Here is a 17,737-nt window from a genome sequence, read left to right as displayed (position 1 = left end):
CAGCATTGACGTTTTCCTCTGTGGTGACGTCCAGAGCGTGGCTTATTTTAGTCCATTTTAAACTCCCCACACCACTGTTTGAGTACTTAATGAAAGAGCAGTACCTCCTGCCTGTGTCATGATGAGTCTTGATGAATTTGCTTTGTGCTGTGTCTATTTAAATGCAGATATTGAATAACAGCTATATTTTCTGTTTATCCACCTTGAAAGCGAGTTATAAGGTAGCAGTATTCTTGAAAGAAGCATCTGTAAGCATTGCCACCTACTCATTAACATCCAATCAGATTCGACGAGACTGGGTTGGGCAGTATTTTTGTGAATGGCACGTTGGATACTTTTCATGTTCAAGCCGGAAACGTTTATGACAATCCTCGAACTTCAACATTTCATGCAGATGAATAACAGGTTTCCACAGGAAATTACGAAAGTATCTTTTCCCCCCTAATGAACATTATAGTGATGTTAAAACACCTTATGCAAAGAGTATCACCTTAGTGGTTTGTCGAGGTGTTCCATGTTCATGGGACAGGATAATAAAAAACAAATAAAAGGATGACTATTTATTTTGCATGTTATACCACTGCATATCACAGACTCATAATTGACATGTTACTGTACAATTTCAACAACGGAATTATATTTCTAATTGTTAAAATGAAACAAAACGCTCTCGTGCTGAAGATACAAAACTGTTTGTCCTTAACCTGTACACATGTAGCAACCGAGACGGCAATCAACATCAACTGTAGGTCAAGGTCCAGGTTCTGATGGTGAGATCAACAGTTTCCCAGCAGTTGTTAATTCCATTAGGGCAGTGATTAAAATCACTGATAAAGTGAGGTGCAGGCTGCAGACAATCTGGGCCTGATGCCAAAGGTGAAATGGAAAAAAGCCACACTCCTCACAAATCAACAGGCATATATATTTTAGTTGGTTAACAAAAGGTTTGGCTTAAAATTCAATGAATGTAGCCGAAAACGATAAAAAAAGTAATGTCTTTGAATGCCATGTAGAAGTGAAAGGTGAGATAAAACGGGATGATAGAACATGGCAGTGAAGACATGGCAGCCAGCCCGGATAATTAAATTAAAAAGTCCTAAGCGCTTTTGAATTGCTGGTAATAGGTCACACGATAAAGAGGAATATTATCATCAGAAGACGATGAATGATAGTTGATACTTTGCTGTAGTTATGTACACTATTCACCACTTCCTACCTACAGTGGCAGATGTCATTTCATTTCACCAATTCTACATCCCCCAATAGTACGTTTTTTTAATGTCTAATTTCACTTTGTATTTTCAGTTGCCTGACTTGGATGGTAATGATTCCCGGATTCAGTCCATCAGGTAGGACTTTCCCTGATCCCCACATACAATACAACACATATATCCATAACAAGCACATTTTAGTTTGTATGAAATGAGAAGAGTTTAAAATGTTATTTTCTGATAGTTTGCACATAATTCTCAAGTCAGTGTATGTTTTCAAGGTTCAGTTGATGTTTTGGTTTAATCTCAAATAATTTTGGTTCAGTGTAAAACATTTCTTGCATCAAGAATCTAGGATCCTCAAAGCATGACATTCCACTCCTTGTTGGATAACTGCTTGCTGAATGTTAGGTTGTACATCAACATTACTTCTCTCTGTGACCGTGCCATGAGCTCTTCACCATGAGCTCTGAATTCTCTTCACCCAGTCTGTCATGTGTCTACAGAAAGTACAGAATTCTCTTCACCAAATCAACCCGTGAAGATCCGGAATGATTTCAGTAACCCTTGTCGTGAGAGGCAACTAATGGGATCGGGTGGTCAGGCTCGCTGACTTGGTTGACACATGTCATCGTATCCCAGTTGCGTAGATCGATGTTCGTACTGTTGATCACTGGATTGTCTGGTCCAGACTCGATTATTTATAGACTGCTGCCATATAGCTGGAATATTGCTGAGTGCGGCGTAAAACTGCACTCACCCACTCTTCACCAAGTCTGTAATGTGCCCCCGCGGAAAGTGTCGTAATTCTCTTCACCCATTCTGTCATGTGCCTGCAGAGTGTGCTGAATTCTCTTCACCCATTCTGTCATGTGCCTGCAGAGTGTACTGAATTCTCTTCACCCAGTCTGTCATGTGCCGGTGCTGTTTCAGGTTCTAATGACGTCTCACCATTGTCAGACTGTTCAACAGATATTGTCAAGGCGTCAATGCTATTCTCTACACACACTTCACCAGCTTTGTTGATGTTTTTCCTTTGGTTTCTCGGACTGTTTGGTGATGTGTCTCTGGATAATGATCTGAAATATCTGTCACGGAAGGAGGCCCCAGCGAAGTGGTCCACGTCATACGAAGCTCCCAAGTCATCTTCCTCCATCTGAAAGATAAACAACAACAAAAAGATAAGGGGGGATTCCTAGCAATCTCAAGATGACTATAATTTGATAACAAGGATAAATAATAAATAATAATAAAATTTAAAGACTACCCTGGAGCTGTCCTGTCTAAAGGGGATGTGTCCTACCTGGAGTTCCTGCACTTTCTCCATGGTGATGAGTCTACGGCCCACGCGAGATGTCAGACATTGCTCGGAGTTGGCGACAACCTGGAAGCTCGGATGTCGTGGCACATTAGCATCAGAGTACCTGTGGGACAAACACTATATTAGTCCTCTTGCATGTGCGTGTGAGTCTGAGTGAGTGAGGGAGGGAGGGAGGAATATTGTTGAGAGAGGGGATATGTCATGCCCTGAATGTAAATCTGGCATAATGGCCATATTTATCCATTGTTTGAGGCAAATGTATTCTTAGCTCTACAAGATGTATAGAATGACATGCTGTTATTAAATAAACCAATTACCTTGCAACATATCCAAGATTGATGGACCAGTGAGCTGAGTGATTACATTACACATCCATGATCCAAACCTAACATTTAGCAGCCACAAGGCTGTGTACATGAGGGTGTCTTTTACTTACTCTGTTCTAATGGTGGGGAACCAGAAGACTAGACGACCGTGAAGACGGAGAAACTTAGCGGAGAAGTTGAGAAGATCCTTGAATATATCCGACAGCTGGTACTGTTGGCGCTGGGGGATATGGTTCTCCCTGCTGTGATGTGAACAGAAAGGTTTTGCTTGTTTCTTGCTTAATGCTGACTAAACAATATCTTACGATCAAACGACAACCTATATAATACCAAGTCTTGACCTGATAAACCAGTGTTTCTTTGATATCACTGAGTCGGACCAACTGATCCCGTCAGATGCCTTGTATGACAGTGCATGGTCCCGGTTTCATAAAGCGATGGCAGGGGTGGAAATAACCCATTGCCCAACGCCCGAGTCCAGTGTTTTTTTCTATAGGGCAAGCAAATTTGTATATCACACTGTACCGGTGTCCAGTTGACTTTCCAATGTTAATTATGTTCTTTATGTAAAAAATTAACAAGAAAACAGCTGGTACAGTGGAGAAATTATCAGGGCAAGTGATTTTACATGTGCCACTGTACCAGAGTACACTAGCAATTTTACAGTTATTTCCACCCCTGAATGGTAACTGTACGACTGTCGTAACTCGACATCAGACTTACAACAGTCACCCTGCTACAATCTCTTTCTGAAGCTGGGCCGTGGGAACTTCACACCCAGTCCCCACAGTGAGCATGTACACTGAAACTACATGTCTGCAGATATGGAAGGAGTACATGGAGAAGATGTTGCCACCCATAGTGTACCATAGTGTACACAACCATTATATAGTGATGTAGAGATTCCTTCATTATTGAAGAGATTGATATCACAATGGCACTGATATATGAAGACCTATCAACTGTCTTGTTGTTTCTTTGCTATTTGTTTGTTGTATAACACTGCCTTCGCCAATGTTCCAGCCATATGACTGTGGTCGGTAAATAACTGTCTGGACCAGGAAATAAAGAGCCTGACCAGCAGATGATGTTAGTCGCCACTTATGACAAGCACAAGTTGCTGAAATACAGTTGTAACCCAGCTGCTATACTGACTCATCCTCTGGGATCTCCTTCTCATTGTTGCCGATCTTCTTGGCTGGTTCCCGGATGCCATAGGGAGCTGACAAGAAATACACAGGTCAGATTCACATACATCGTAGAACTACTGCAGATTAGAACTGAAGAGGATAGTTTAAAGTATTTTCAACATAAATATAGTCTCAAAAGAAAATGTTTAAAATGTGAGACCAAGGACACATGTGCAGTAAAATGATTAAAATTAACAATCAATATAGCCTGTAGTTATGAATGTTTAACACACAGTGGATTCCAGTCTTAAAGTACATTCACAGGGCTCCAGATAAAGGCTGTATCAGTGTATGTACAGATAAAAAATATGCACATTACGGTAGATAATAATTTAGAAAACAAAGCAGATACGCACCACAGCAATGGTGTACAGTCTTAGAATAATTTACAGACGTATTTATATGAAAACGTATTGTTTTATTGTCCGAGAGAGGGTGTTTATTTAAATGAGTGATATGTTATATATTACAACAAAAGTTGCTATCTGCCCTCAGAATGTATCCCCCAATACGAGAAACAAGGAATAGATTGGTAGTCAATGTAGGTTGTCCTCGTAGCAAAACAACTGATTAATAACACACCCCAACACAAATTCATTATTGTAATGAATAGACAGGGAAACAGCTTACGGTCAGTAATGATAGCATCAAACATTCCCTGATGCCTCCACAGGTTGTGCTTCGAGGCATCTCCCACCAACACATCAATGTAGGCCTTCTCGAACCCGTACTGACGAAGGTTGGCTCGGATACTCTCCCCTGGATCCCTCTTGGTCTGGTTGTGTCGGCTCGGCTTGCCTGGGACACAACAAACTACTAGTGAGGCAAGAAGACGTAGGTTTTCTTAGTGACCATGTCAGGCAAATCGGGAAAATAAGCAGTGTTTTTATACTTACCTGATGTTACACAGTGCTTCAGCATCCCTACTTTAACCTAACATATAGTACAGAAAGAAAGTAGAAACAGACTGAAGTATGTGCCCTGCTAACCCTGAGTTCTCTACGATGGCCCATGTAACCTAATATTCAGTATGACAGCAGACATAGTATGGACAGAAGACAAAGCTTTGCCAGCATAATCTATGGCTGGTGTGGGGGAGGTGATGATGATTTTAATGGGGGTCACCCATTTTTTTCTTGAGGTGTGTGTGTGTGTGTGTCATAAATTTTGTACACATGTATTGGGGGTGGGGGTCCAGCAAAAACAAAACAAAAACACACACACACTAACACACACTAACACACACACACACACACACACACACACACACACACACACACACACACACACACACACACACACACACACACACACACACACACACACACACACACTATGAACAGTCCCCTAGGAACAAAAACACTGCAGTGTTCTATTCGACTGACATAGAAGATAGGCTTGATTGCAAAAGCACCATGATTGCAAAAGTACCATAGAAAGTTCCAGATAAATCAACAATCAATGCTGCATGGGCAAAGGCAGATAACTCATGGCTACTCTGACAAATACTTTACTGTTTCAACTGTCTCTGTGCAAACCTCTGTTAGGTTAGGGACGCTAAAACACTGATTACCTTAAGGTAAGGCAAAACATAGGATATTAAGTTCAATTTTTTTTCTCAAATGTTTGTATTTGCTTAAATTCCAAGGAATTTGCAATAATATTGTTCAGGAAAAAATTATTCCATAAATAAAACTGTTTCTCAGTATTCTTAACCGTCCCTTCCATTAAGTCACCTCTTAAAACCAGCACAGTTGCTGGGGACCTATTCTAACAAGATATCCCCAGTGGGGTTAGAACTTTCCATTTAGCATCTGCTTTTGCTGTGGCCATTATTTCCAGGCCTACCACAGCTAGAGATGCTGTAACCATGGTGACTGTGTGTCCTCACCCCGAGCATGCAGCAGAAGGTAGTCAATGTCAGTCCCCATCACGTAGCCACCAAAGTGGGCGCTGGCCACCAACAGACTACCTGTAACAGGGAAATCACACAGACCAATGTATTACTCGCTACAGGCATGTTATCAGTCAAAGCTTAGAAATCTGACAATCTTAAGGCTGGGAAAGAGGGCTAGTGAAACTTTTTTCATTAATTCTCTGAGTTTGTAGATAGTCCCAGTTTGTACTAATATTGAAGCGTTGAGAACTGATTCAAAATTACATCCCATACATGCTGGTAGACAAAGAGGACTGTCGTCAGTGCTATGTACTTCTCAGCGTGTACAGTCATGGGCTAGTAGACTAGTGTCTACTTCAAGAGCTGCTACATGAATTACCCATCTACACTGCATACCTATGATAATACATGTACTGTTGACAGCATCACTGCCTCTCTCATACCTATGATAATACATGTACTGTTGACAGCATCACTGCCTCTCTCATACCTATGATAATACATGTACTGTTGACAGCATCACTGCCTCTCTCATACCTATGATAATACATGTACTGTTGACAGCATCACTGCCTCTCTCATACCTATGATAATACGCATGTACTGTTGACAGCATCACTCGCCTCTCACATGTACTGCCTCTCTCACGTGTACTGTTGACAGCATCACTGCCTCTCTCATACCTATGATAATACGTACTGTACCGTTGACAGCATCACTCTCATACCTATGATAATACATGTACTGTTGACAGCATCACTGCCTCTCTCATACCTATGATAATACATGTACTGTTGACAGCATCACTGCCTCTCTCATACCTATGATAATACATGTACTGTTGACAGCATCACTGCCTCTCTCATACCTATGATAATACATGTACTGTTGACAGCATCACTGCCTGCCTCTCTCATACCTATGATAATACATGTACTGTTGACAGCATCACTGCCTCTCTCATACCTATGATAATACATGTACTGTTGACGTTGCAGCACTGCCTCTCTCACTGTTGACAGCATCACTGCCTCTACATACCTATGATAATACATGTACTGTTGACAGCATCACTGCCTCTCTCATACCTATGATAATACATGTACTGTTGACAGCATCACTGCCTCTCTCATACCTATGATAATACATGTACTGTTGACAGCATCACTGCCTCTCTCATACCTATGATAATACATGTACTGTTGACAGCATCACTGCCTCTCTCATACCTATGATAATACATGTACTGTTGACAGTTGACAGCATCACTGCCTCTCTCATACCTATGATAATACATGTACTGTTGACAGCATCACTGCCTCTCTCATACCTATGATAATACATGTACTGTTGACAGCATCACTGCCTCTCTCATACCTATGATAATACATGTACTGTTGACAGCATCACTGCCTCTCTCATACCTATGATAATACATGTACTGTTGACAGCATCACTGCCTCTCTCATACCTATGATAATACATGTACTGTTGACAGCATCACTGCCTGATAATACATACCTATGATAATACATGTACTGTTGACAGCATCACTGCCTCTCTCATACCTATGATAATACATGTACTGTTGACAGCATCACTGCCTCTCTCATACCTATGATAATACATGTACTGCATCACTGCCTCTCATACATGATAATACATGTACTGTTGACAGCCACTCTCTCATACCTATGATAATACATGTACTGTTGACAGCATCACTGCCTCTCTCATACCTATGATAATATGTACTGTTGACAGCATCACTGCCTCTCTGTTACCATGATAATACACTGCTGACAGCATCACTCTCTCATACCTATGATAATACATGTACTGTTGACAGCATCACTGCCTCTCTCATACCTATGATAATACATGTACTGTTGACAGCATCACTGCCTCTCTCATACCTATGATAATACATGTACTGTTGACAGCATCACTGCCTCTCTCATACCTATGATAATACATGTACTGTTGACAGCAGCATCACTGACAGCATCACTGCCTCTCATACCTATGATAATACATGTACTGTAGCATCACTGTCTCATACCTATGATAATACATGTACTGTTGACAGCATCACTGCCTCTCTCATACCTATGATAATACATGTACTGTTGACAGCATCACTGCCTCTCTCATACCTATGATAATACATGCACTGTTGACAGCATCACTGCCTCTCTCATACCTATGATAATACATGTACTGTTGACAGCATCACTGCCTTCTCATACTCATCATAATCAAAGAGAGTGAGTGAGTGAGTTGGGGTTAAAGCTGCTTCAAACTGTATTTCAGTTATCGCATGTCAGTTCAGTGCCGGAGGAGAAAACTGAGGAAGTTCTACCTAGGTGGCGAGCATAAGTATGGTGCTGATATTTCACTGGGATGAGCCTGGATTAGAACCATTCATTATAGGTTTCTGCTGTGCCCATCAGATGCATCTAATCCCGGACACTTGCCAGTGCCTTAGACAACATGGCCACAAATGCCCTCCACCCCATGATAATCAGTTTGGTAAACAATTTCAAATAATTATAACAGATAACATGCTTAATCATAATGCATAAACTAAACCTGCTTCACGCACCTGTCCCCACAAAGGGGTCAAAGATGAAGGTGTTTTCCTTGACCAGCCCCATGTTGGCCATGATGAGGGAGAGACAGGCGTCCATGCTGGTGTTCCCTGAAACAGACCATGTTGTGCATTTTCAGGTCTCAAAATGACATCACTTAATGACTAACAATACCCCAGGTGACACATCTCATCATGTTCATTTCTGATATATAAAGTTTGGGATTCACCTACCATATCCCACAGAGAGTATTAGGAAACCAATCAGTTTGTTGTTCCATCAAACATCTGAAAAAATCCCAGCATTGTAACTGATTATGTTTCCTGTTAAATACAACACTGAAATATTCCAGCTTTTTAATGTCAGTGTGGGCCAGACAGTCCAATAATTGAAGTTGGGTATGAAGAAATGCAGTAAACAAATTTCCTAGCCAGTTGTACATGGAGAGCATACTCTCACACTTTACCCCCAGTTAACATGCATAGATAAGCTTGTCAAATCAAGTCTCACCAATAAACTGCCTCTTCTGTAAGTGGTAGGCCTGTATCTTGTCTCTCTGTCCATTAGCAATCTAGAGGTAAACATGATTAGTGAATGAATGGTGTTTTACACAGCACTCACAAGGTTCATACGGATTAGGAACACTAAAATACGCCTAAATCTATCATTATTTTTTTCAGTACCAAAATACTTTATATTAGTCGAAAGACCTAAAAACCAGTATGACTATCATGATTTGCTCTGTACTTTGTAAATCTAATTTGTGAAAAGAAAAGAAAACAAATCACTCACCCATCTCCCAAAAAACATGAGGTAGGGCTGGTCTGGAGGGGGTGAACCCTCAGGGCCATAGTACTCTAGGAGACTGAAAGTGTGGGTGGGGTCCTTCAAGTTGACCTTGCCCTTAAAGCTGACCGCCTCCAGAGTGATGTCCTGTACAGAGGATGATGCTCAACACTTGGTTTGAGGCACAGCATGTGATACAATAGCACTTCTATGACACAGAATGCTTTAACTATGTTAACATGACACAGACAACTTAAACTCAGGGGTTAACATGACACAGACAACTTTAACTCAGGGGTTAACATGACACAGACAACTTAAACTCAAGGGTTAACATGACATAGACAACTTAAACTCAGATCTTAACATAACACAGACAACTTTAGCTCAAGGGTTAACATGACATAGACCACTTTATCTCAAGGGTTCAGAACATATTAACTCAAGGTTAATATGATACTGAAAGAGTCTGTATGACGGATTTATCACACTGATAAGTTGGCACAAATGTGTGAGTAAACTAGGGGCACTGAGGGGTTCATTGCCATGGACTTTAATTGAGAGAATCCTCTAAATGTGTCCTTTTTAACATAAAGGTATCCGTGGTAATGACACAGACAATGATGCTGATGGGATCAGCAAAGGTACTCAAGATATTTAACGATGCTACTTTACTGAATAAAATAAAAGTATGACAATGCATATTTTCCCAATGCACAAAACAGGTTTCAGTTAGAGTGACCTGTACACCTCAGGTGTGGTGCAATATGCTTCAAGTGTACTGTTTATCATAATCCATTACAACACTGACGTTAAATATTGCCATGCTAGGGTACATTTCTATGATCAGATGTTGAGATAAACAAAATGTCTTTTGTATTCAAACCTACAAAGAGGCCATGAAAATGAAGCATTCATATTGTAGATGGGATTCTGAGCATGACCATTCTGACCACCTGCGTTTGTCAGTTCAATGTCTGGAATTTCTTCTAAGTCTAATCAAAGAGTCATACAGTGGTCATACATAGCATGCTAAGAATTTCTTTGTCGTTCCTCATCAAACAACGGAAGCAAAAGATATCCTACCTCAATCTTTCGGATTTCTTTCTGCAACATTTTCTTGTTGAAGGTATCCACCACAATTTTGAATGTAGTGTCCTCCATCAAATAAGGTTTCTAACAGAAAAATATAACCATTTAATTTACATCAATATTGAATCTGTATATGGTCATTATTTCTAATCTTGATGTACATAATTTTACACAGAATTTGATACTCCAGCATGTCTGTTTAACCCCCACTCAGCACCTGGGCTCTAGATTGCTGGTGATTAGACGCCTGACTCTGAGAGTGTTTGTTCGAATCCCAGATGAGACTAAACCCCAAAATACTAGAATCTGTACTTTATTGAGAAAGTGTAATTCCAAATGTTACATTTGACCAATTTCTATGCATTTTAACAAGACAATCCAGTTATTAACATCAGGAATATTTCAACTTGGATACTGTAGTATGCATAAGCTGAGTCAGCAAATCTGACCACCCTGTCTCTTCAGTCACTTTTCACAAAATTGGGGGTTACTAGACATCAATTCTGACCAGTCCATGTGTAGTTATAAATGATCATGTTGATAGAAACTTGAAAAGAACATGTAATAGTGGTACCGTAAATACTAGTAATCATGTCAGTAATATGTACACTTAGTTCCATGGGGTATTTCCTCAAGTTGCTGTACAGCTCCTGTTTGTTTGAACCCTGTCCCCACAGCTCGTACAGTGACCTGAAAACAGATGAGGAGAGTAATGATATTACATACAGAGACCTGAAAACAGATGTAGAGAGTAATGATATTACATACAGAGACCTGAAAACAGATGTAGAGAGTAATGATGCTGACATACAGAGACCTGAAAACAGATGTGGAGAGTAATGATGCTGACATACAGTGACCTGAAAACAGATGTGGAGAGTAATGATATTACATACAGAGACCTGAAAACAGATGTAGAGAGTAATGATGCTGACATACAGACCTGAAAACAGATGAGGAGAGTAATGATGCTGACATACAGAGACCTGAAAACAGATGTGGAGAGTAATGATGCTGACATACAGAGACCTGAAAACAGATGTGGAGAGTAATGATGCTGACATACAGAGACCTGAAAACAGATGTAGAGAGTAATGATGCTGACATACAGAGACCTGAAAACAGATGAGGAGAGTAATGATGCTGACATACAGAGACCTGAAAACAGATGAGGAGAGTAATGATGCTGACATACAGAGACCTGAAAACAGATGAGGAGAGTAATGATGCTGACATACAGAGACCTGAAAACAGATGAGGAGAGTAATGATGCTGACATACAGAGACCTGAAAACAGATGAGGAGAGTAATGATGCTGACATACAGAGACCTGAAAACAGATGAGGAGAGTAATGATGCTGACATACAGAGACCTGAAAACAGATGAGGAGAGTAATGATATTACATACAGAGACCTGAAAACAGATGAGGAGAGTAATGATGCTGACATACAGAGACCTGAAAACAGATGAGGAGAGTAATGATATTACATACAGAGACCTGAAAACAGATGAGGAGAGTAATGATGCTGACATACAGAGACCTGAAAACAGATGTAGAGAGTAATGATGCTGACATACAGAGACCTGAAAACAGATGTGGAGAGTAATGATATTACATACAGAGACCTGAAAACAGATGTAGAGAGTAATGATGCTGACATACAGAGACAGAGACCTGACATACAAACAGATGTAGAGAGTAATGATGCTGACATACAGAGACCTGAAAACAGATGAGGAGAGTAATGATGCTGACATACAGAGACCTGAAAACAGATGTAGAGAGTAATGATGCTGACATACAGAGACCTGAAAACAGATGTAGAGAGAGACCATGACAGAGACCTGAAAACAGATGTAGAGAGTAATGATGCTGACATACAGAGACCTGAAAACAGATGAGGAGAGTAATGATGCTGACATACAGAGACCTGAAAACAGATGTAGAGAGTACTGATGCTGACATACAGAGACCTGAAAACAGATGAGATGAGAGTAATGATGCTGACATACAGAGACCTGAAAACAGATGAGAGAGAGTAATGATGCTGACATACAGAGACCTGAAAACAGATGTAGAGAGTAATGATATTGACATACAGAGACCTAAAAACAGATGAGGAGAGTAATGATGCTGACATACAGAGACCTGAAAACAGATGTAGAGAGTAATGATGCTGACATACAGAGACCTGAAAACAGATGAGGAGAGTAATGATGCTGACATACAGAGACCTGAAAACAGATGAGGAGAGAGTAATGATGCTGACATACAGAGACCTGAAAACAGATGAGGAGAGTAATGATGCTGACATACAGAGACCTGAAAACAGATGTAGAGAGTAATGATGTGACATACAGAGACCTGAAAACAGATGAGGAGAGTAATGATGCTGACATACAGAGACCTGAAAACAGATGTAGAGAGTAATGATGCTGACATACAGAGACCTGAAAACAGATGAGGAGAGTAATGATGCTGACATACAGAGACCTGAAAACAGATGTGGAGAGTAATGATATTACATACAGAGACCTGAAAACAGATGAGGAGAGTAATGATGCTGACATACAGAGACCTGAAAACAGATGAGGAGAGTAATGATGCTGACATACAGAGACCTGAAAACAGATGAGGAGAGTAATGATGCTGACAGAGATAAACAGAGACCTGAAAACAGATGAGGAGAGTAATGATGCTGACATACAGAGACCTGAAAACAGATGAGGAGAGTAATGATGCTGACATACAGAGACCTGAAAACAGATGAGGAGAGTAATGATGCTGACATACAGAGACCTGAAAACAGATGAGGAGAGTAATGATGCTGACATACAGAGACCTGAAAACAGATGAGGAGAGTAATGATGCTGACACACAGAGACCTGAAAACAGATGAGGAGAGTAATGATGCTGACATACAGAGACCTGAAAACAGATGAGAGAGTAATGATGCTGACACACAGAGACCTGAAAACAGATGAGAGTAATGATGCTGACATACAGAGACCTGAAAACAGATGAGGAGAGTAATGATGCTGACACACAGAGACCTGAAAACAGATGAGGAGAGTAATGATGCTGACATACAGAGACCTGAAAACAGATGAGGAGAGTAATGATGCTGACATACAGAGACCTGAAAACAGATGTAGAGAGTAATGATGCTGACACACAGAGACCTTAAACAGATGTGGAGAGTAATGATGCTGACATACAGAGACCTGAAAACAGATGTGGAGAGTAATGATGCTGACACACAGAGACCTGAAAACAGATGAGGAGAGTAATGATGCTGACATACAGAGACCTGAAAACAGATGTAGAGAGTAATGATGCTGACATACAGAGACCTGAAAACAGATGAGGAGAGTAATGATGCTGACACACAGAGACCTGAAAACAGATGAGGAGAGTAATGATGCTGACATACAGAGACCTGAAAACAGATGAGGAGAGTAATGATGCTGACATACAGAGACCTGAAAACAGATGTAGAGAGTAATGATGCTGACACACAGAGACCTTAAACAGATGAGGAGAGTAATGATGCTGACATACAGAGACCTGAAAACAGATGAGGAGAGTAATGATGCTGACATACAGAGACCTGAAAACAGATGAGGAGAGTAATGATGCTGACATACAGAGACCTGAAAACAGATGAGGAGAGTACTGATGCTGACATACAGAGACCTGAAAACAGATGAGGAGAGTAATGGTGCTGACACACAGAGACCTGAAAACAGATGAGGAGAGTAATGATGCTGACATACAGAGACCTGAAAACAGATGAGGAGAGTAATGATGCTGACATACAGAGACCTGAAAACAGATGAGGAGAGTAATGATGCTGACATACAGAGACCTGAAAACAGATGAGGAGAGTAATGGTGCTGACACACAGAGACCTGAAAACACATGAGGAGAGTAATGATGCTGACATACAGAGACCTGAAAACAGATGAGGAGAGTAATGATGCTGACACACAGAGACCTGAAAACAGATGAGGAGAGTAATGATGCTGACACACAGAGACCTGAAAACAGATGAGGAGAGTAATGATGCTGATACAGAGACCTGAAAACACATGAGGGAGAGAGTGACCTGAAACACATGAGAAGAGTAATGATGCTGACACACAGAGACCTGAAAACACATGAGGAGAGTACTGATGCTGACATACAGAGACCTGAAAACACATGAGAAGAGTAATGATGCTGACACACAGAGACCTGAAAACAGATGAGGAGAGTAATGATGCTGACATAGTTACTGTGATCAACATGAATAACTTCTCTTAAAGCACCAGAAAGTAGTATTGTATAAATCTGCATGGTGAAACTTTGGCTGTACACAGTCTGCTTCTTTTCATAGTGGTCTTGAATCCTTTTTCTCTTTCTTTGACCTTCATCTGCTCATAAGTACTGAAACAACAATGGCTTGTGGCACCCTGTCCATCATGTCCATCAAAACTGTTGTCTTGGATCCGCTGAATTCAAGCAAAGGGGAGTGGATGAAATACTGAAAAATCCCATAAAAATAATAGTCTCTCAGCAGTATTCCAGTTAGCAGCAGCCTCTCAATAATTGTGTCTGGACAAGACAATCCAGTGATCATGAGCATCAATCAACCCAGTCACCGAGCCTGACCACCCTACCCATTTGGTCACTCCTTACATGCAGCATAGGTTGCTAGGGAACCAGAATCCCCTCAAGGATCCGGGGAAAAATGTGTCTGTGGTAGGCTATTTCAACAATGATATGCATCTGTACCTCTAAAAATGTTTTTACGCCCATTTGTACAATGTCATTGAGTGTCATCTTATGCACTGCAATATACTCGAATAATAAGTGAGTGAGTGAGATTCATTTAATGTTAGATCTCAGACAATTACCACTATGGTGAAACCCATGAGGGCAGGTATTGTCCTGACAAACTTAAAAAATAATCAGTTCAAACTGGGATTCAAACCCTGGACACAGCCTTCTTGTATCATGTGTAAGCTCTAGGGACGTATCTCTGCATTCTGGTCATGATGAATGGAGCAATTGTAATTGGACTCACACTTTATCATCATATATGCTTTCTATCTATCATCATTGATAATTGTGTTTCAACATTCATTGTGTATCACTTGACTTACAGATCTATTTCTCAAACACATCTGGTAAGCATGGTCAGTTGAAATAAAAATATAATTGCCAAACGAAATCTTCAAACATGGTAAATTATCAAGAAATCATCTAATCAGTAGGATAAACACGGAGAAAAAAATGCATGAGTAGTTTTATATTATAAACATGATGTATCAGAAAAACTTACAGTAAGCATGGTATGCAACAATGATAATCATTTTATATAACATATTTAGCAGCATTCTCTTCCCACACAGGTTACTTGTCATATCTTCCTACGAACCTCTGCTCTAATACGGCCCTTTCATGGTGCGAGTGTTCCGGATTCGTCATTGGTTGCAATCAGATTTAGTTGTGCAATCAGCAACGTTGTTTCAAAAGTGATCATTCGCAATGCCTCAGTAATTTCCGTATATGCTTCGGGAAAACTAGAACCTCTTCCCCTGCGCGATGCGCAAACGTTTCTTCTAGACAGAACTCAGTCATGTAATGGCGGATCAATGGCATCCCCATCGCCCTCGTTGACAACGGACAAGCTAGCCATTAAATGTCTTGTGTGTCACATCAACACAATTCCCTGCTGATGGGGGACATTTGTGGTCCCACATTTGTTTGTACTAGTCAAGCTGGATCTAAGTCGACGTAACACGTGTTCTGATTGGATAAAAAGAAGGGAGATAATTCGTGTTGCGACTTTTTGCCGCATGGGGATTTTACGAGAACCGGGAAATATGGCCGTATTAGAACAGAGGTTTGTAGGAAGATATGACAAATAACCTCTGTGGGAAGAGAATGATTTAGCAGGAAAGAAAAGGAAACAGCATAATAGTGCACAAGAAATGCCTACTATTTGTATTTTCTCATTGTCGATATGTCACCTTTAGCATGCTTAGGTATAAACAAATTCACCTACTTGACAAGGACAGTCCGATTCATGATCCGCTTTGCATGTTCCAATGACGGCAACTCAACAACCAGAAATGGATTCTGAAGACAAGTGCAATCACATACCATGGTTAACACATGACCCATGATAACTGACGGTTCATCATAGTTACCCTTTTGCCATTAATCTCACATGATGTCTATCATCTAATCATGAAACAGTTCATAAAAATGTTTGTCGACTTCTAATCAAGGTTATCCTCTTGGTTCTACTCATACTTCTTTACCCAAAATCTTTTTGCCCTTTTCGAATCCCGAATGGGGCTCAACTCAAAAAGTACTAGAATTTGTACTTTACTAAGAAAGTGTAATCCCAAATATAACACATGTTACCTTTTCATCTTGGGTACACGCCTTTAGTTACTTACTTTTTTTTCAAGTTTCTCTTCATTTATGGTGATGTCGAAACCCAGCAATGATACAATTGATTTCAATTCCTGTAAGAACATAAAACATAATCATGCTGACACATTTTGTACAGGCTGACAGCAAAGACACAAAGAAATAAACTTTTTATATTGAATCTATGCATACCTAATACCACTATTTCTGAAGGAATTGGATATGCCAGTGAGTTTGGTTGTACAAAAATATCAAGGTGCATCACACCAAAAACTGTACCTCTTAACATGCTTTATAATAAGATGATGAGACATTATGTAGTACAGTACATGTTTACAGGGTCACTGATGGTTAGAAGCAAAATTGTTTCACAACGTACAACATTATACCGTTCTGGATTCTGATTTTCGTCAGGGTACATGTCTGTATACACACACTAACTAACCCGGGGTACTTGTGTGTGAGTGAGTGTTGTTTTATGCCGCTGTTAGCAATATTCCAGCATGATATCATGGTGATATCACTAATGAGCTTCACACATTGTTGCAGTTACATATGATAATCATTGTACGAATGTGGGAATCGAACCCGGGTGTTAGGTGTGACAAGTGAACGCCTTTACGGGTGTACGGCTTTGGCGTCACGACAAAATGACTGATCAGTGATCAGAGACGCTCATCACAAGCAAGCAAGAAACAATTCTCTAATATTTCGAAGGAAAGAAAGTTCACGCTCCCGGCTGGTCCCACAATGGCGATAAATGTGTATACTCACCGGTATTTTAAACTCTATATGTTCGCTTGCAAAGTGAAAAAGAAACTGAGAACGAATCCCTTTAGCAGGTCCCGAAAGCACACTTTTACTCATGGGCGCAGCCATGTTTTCACTCTTTAT

At 40.4% G+C, this 17,737-nt stretch overlaps 1 protein-coding gene across 4 annotated transcripts; it reads right to left on the bottom strand.

The window, feature by feature from the left end:
• Positions 1-1,869: 1,869 nt before the first annotated feature.
• Positions 1,870-17,724, bottom strand: LOC124257432 (tRNA (guanine(10)-N2)-methyltransferase homolog). 4 transcript variants are annotated; one of them, XM_046691481.1, is made up of 15 exons: positions 17,618-17,724; positions 16,870-16,938; positions 16,470-16,543; positions 11,023-11,104; positions 10,409-10,498; positions 9,329-9,469; positions 9,047-9,107; positions 8,551-8,646; positions 5,940-6,020; positions 4,679-4,846; positions 4,014-4,080; positions 2,969-3,100; positions 2,515-2,635; positions 2,084-2,367; positions 1,870-1,994 (listed from the first exon to the last, which is right to left on the bottom strand). In XM_046691481.1, exons 1-15 carry the CDS (start codon positions 17,720-17,722, stop codon positions 1,979-1,981), a joined length of 1,587 nt encoding a protein of 528 aa, XP_046547437.1. In that variant the 5' UTR covers positions 17,723-17,724; the 3' UTR covers positions 1,870-1,978. The 4 variants fall into 4 exon arrangements, with proteins under 4 accessions (XP_046547437.1, XP_046547440.1, XP_046547439.1 ...); XM_046691484.1 differs by having other exon boundaries at positions 16,866-16,938; positions 17,618-17,636; XM_046691483.1 differs by having other exon boundaries at positions 1,913-1,994; positions 2,041-2,367.
• Between the last annotated feature and the right edge of the window lie 13 nt (positions 17,725-17,737).

The sequence above is a fragment of the Haliotis rubra genome, unplaced genomic scaffold, assembly GCF_003918875.1.
Source record: "Haliotis rubra isolate DU_JTF1 unplaced genomic scaffold, ASM391887v1 Scf66, whole genome shotgun sequence".
NCBI lineage: Eukaryota > Metazoa > Mollusca > Gastropoda > Lepetellida > Haliotidae > Haliotis > Haliotis rubra.
Note: the sequence above shows the minus strand (reverse complement) of the source record. Positions and strands in the feature narration are given on the sequence as shown.

What these genes read in the sequence shown, in the direction of transcription:
- LOC124257432 (XM_046691481.1), bottom strand. Translation starts at nt 17,722, where the DNA reads ATGGCTGCGCCCATGAGTAAAAGTGTGCTTTCGGGACCTGCTAAAGGG. An exon ending in AATACCCCATGGAACTAAGT is followed by an intron (nt 10,499 to 11,022) that starts GTACATATTACT and finishes TTTTTCTGTTAG; the next exon opens with AAACCTTATTTGATGGAGGA. An exon ending in ACAGAAGAGGCAGTTTATTG is followed by an intron (nt 8,647 to 9,046) that starts GTGAGACTTGAT and finishes GGTCTGTTTCAG; the next exon opens with GGAACACCAGCATGGACGCC.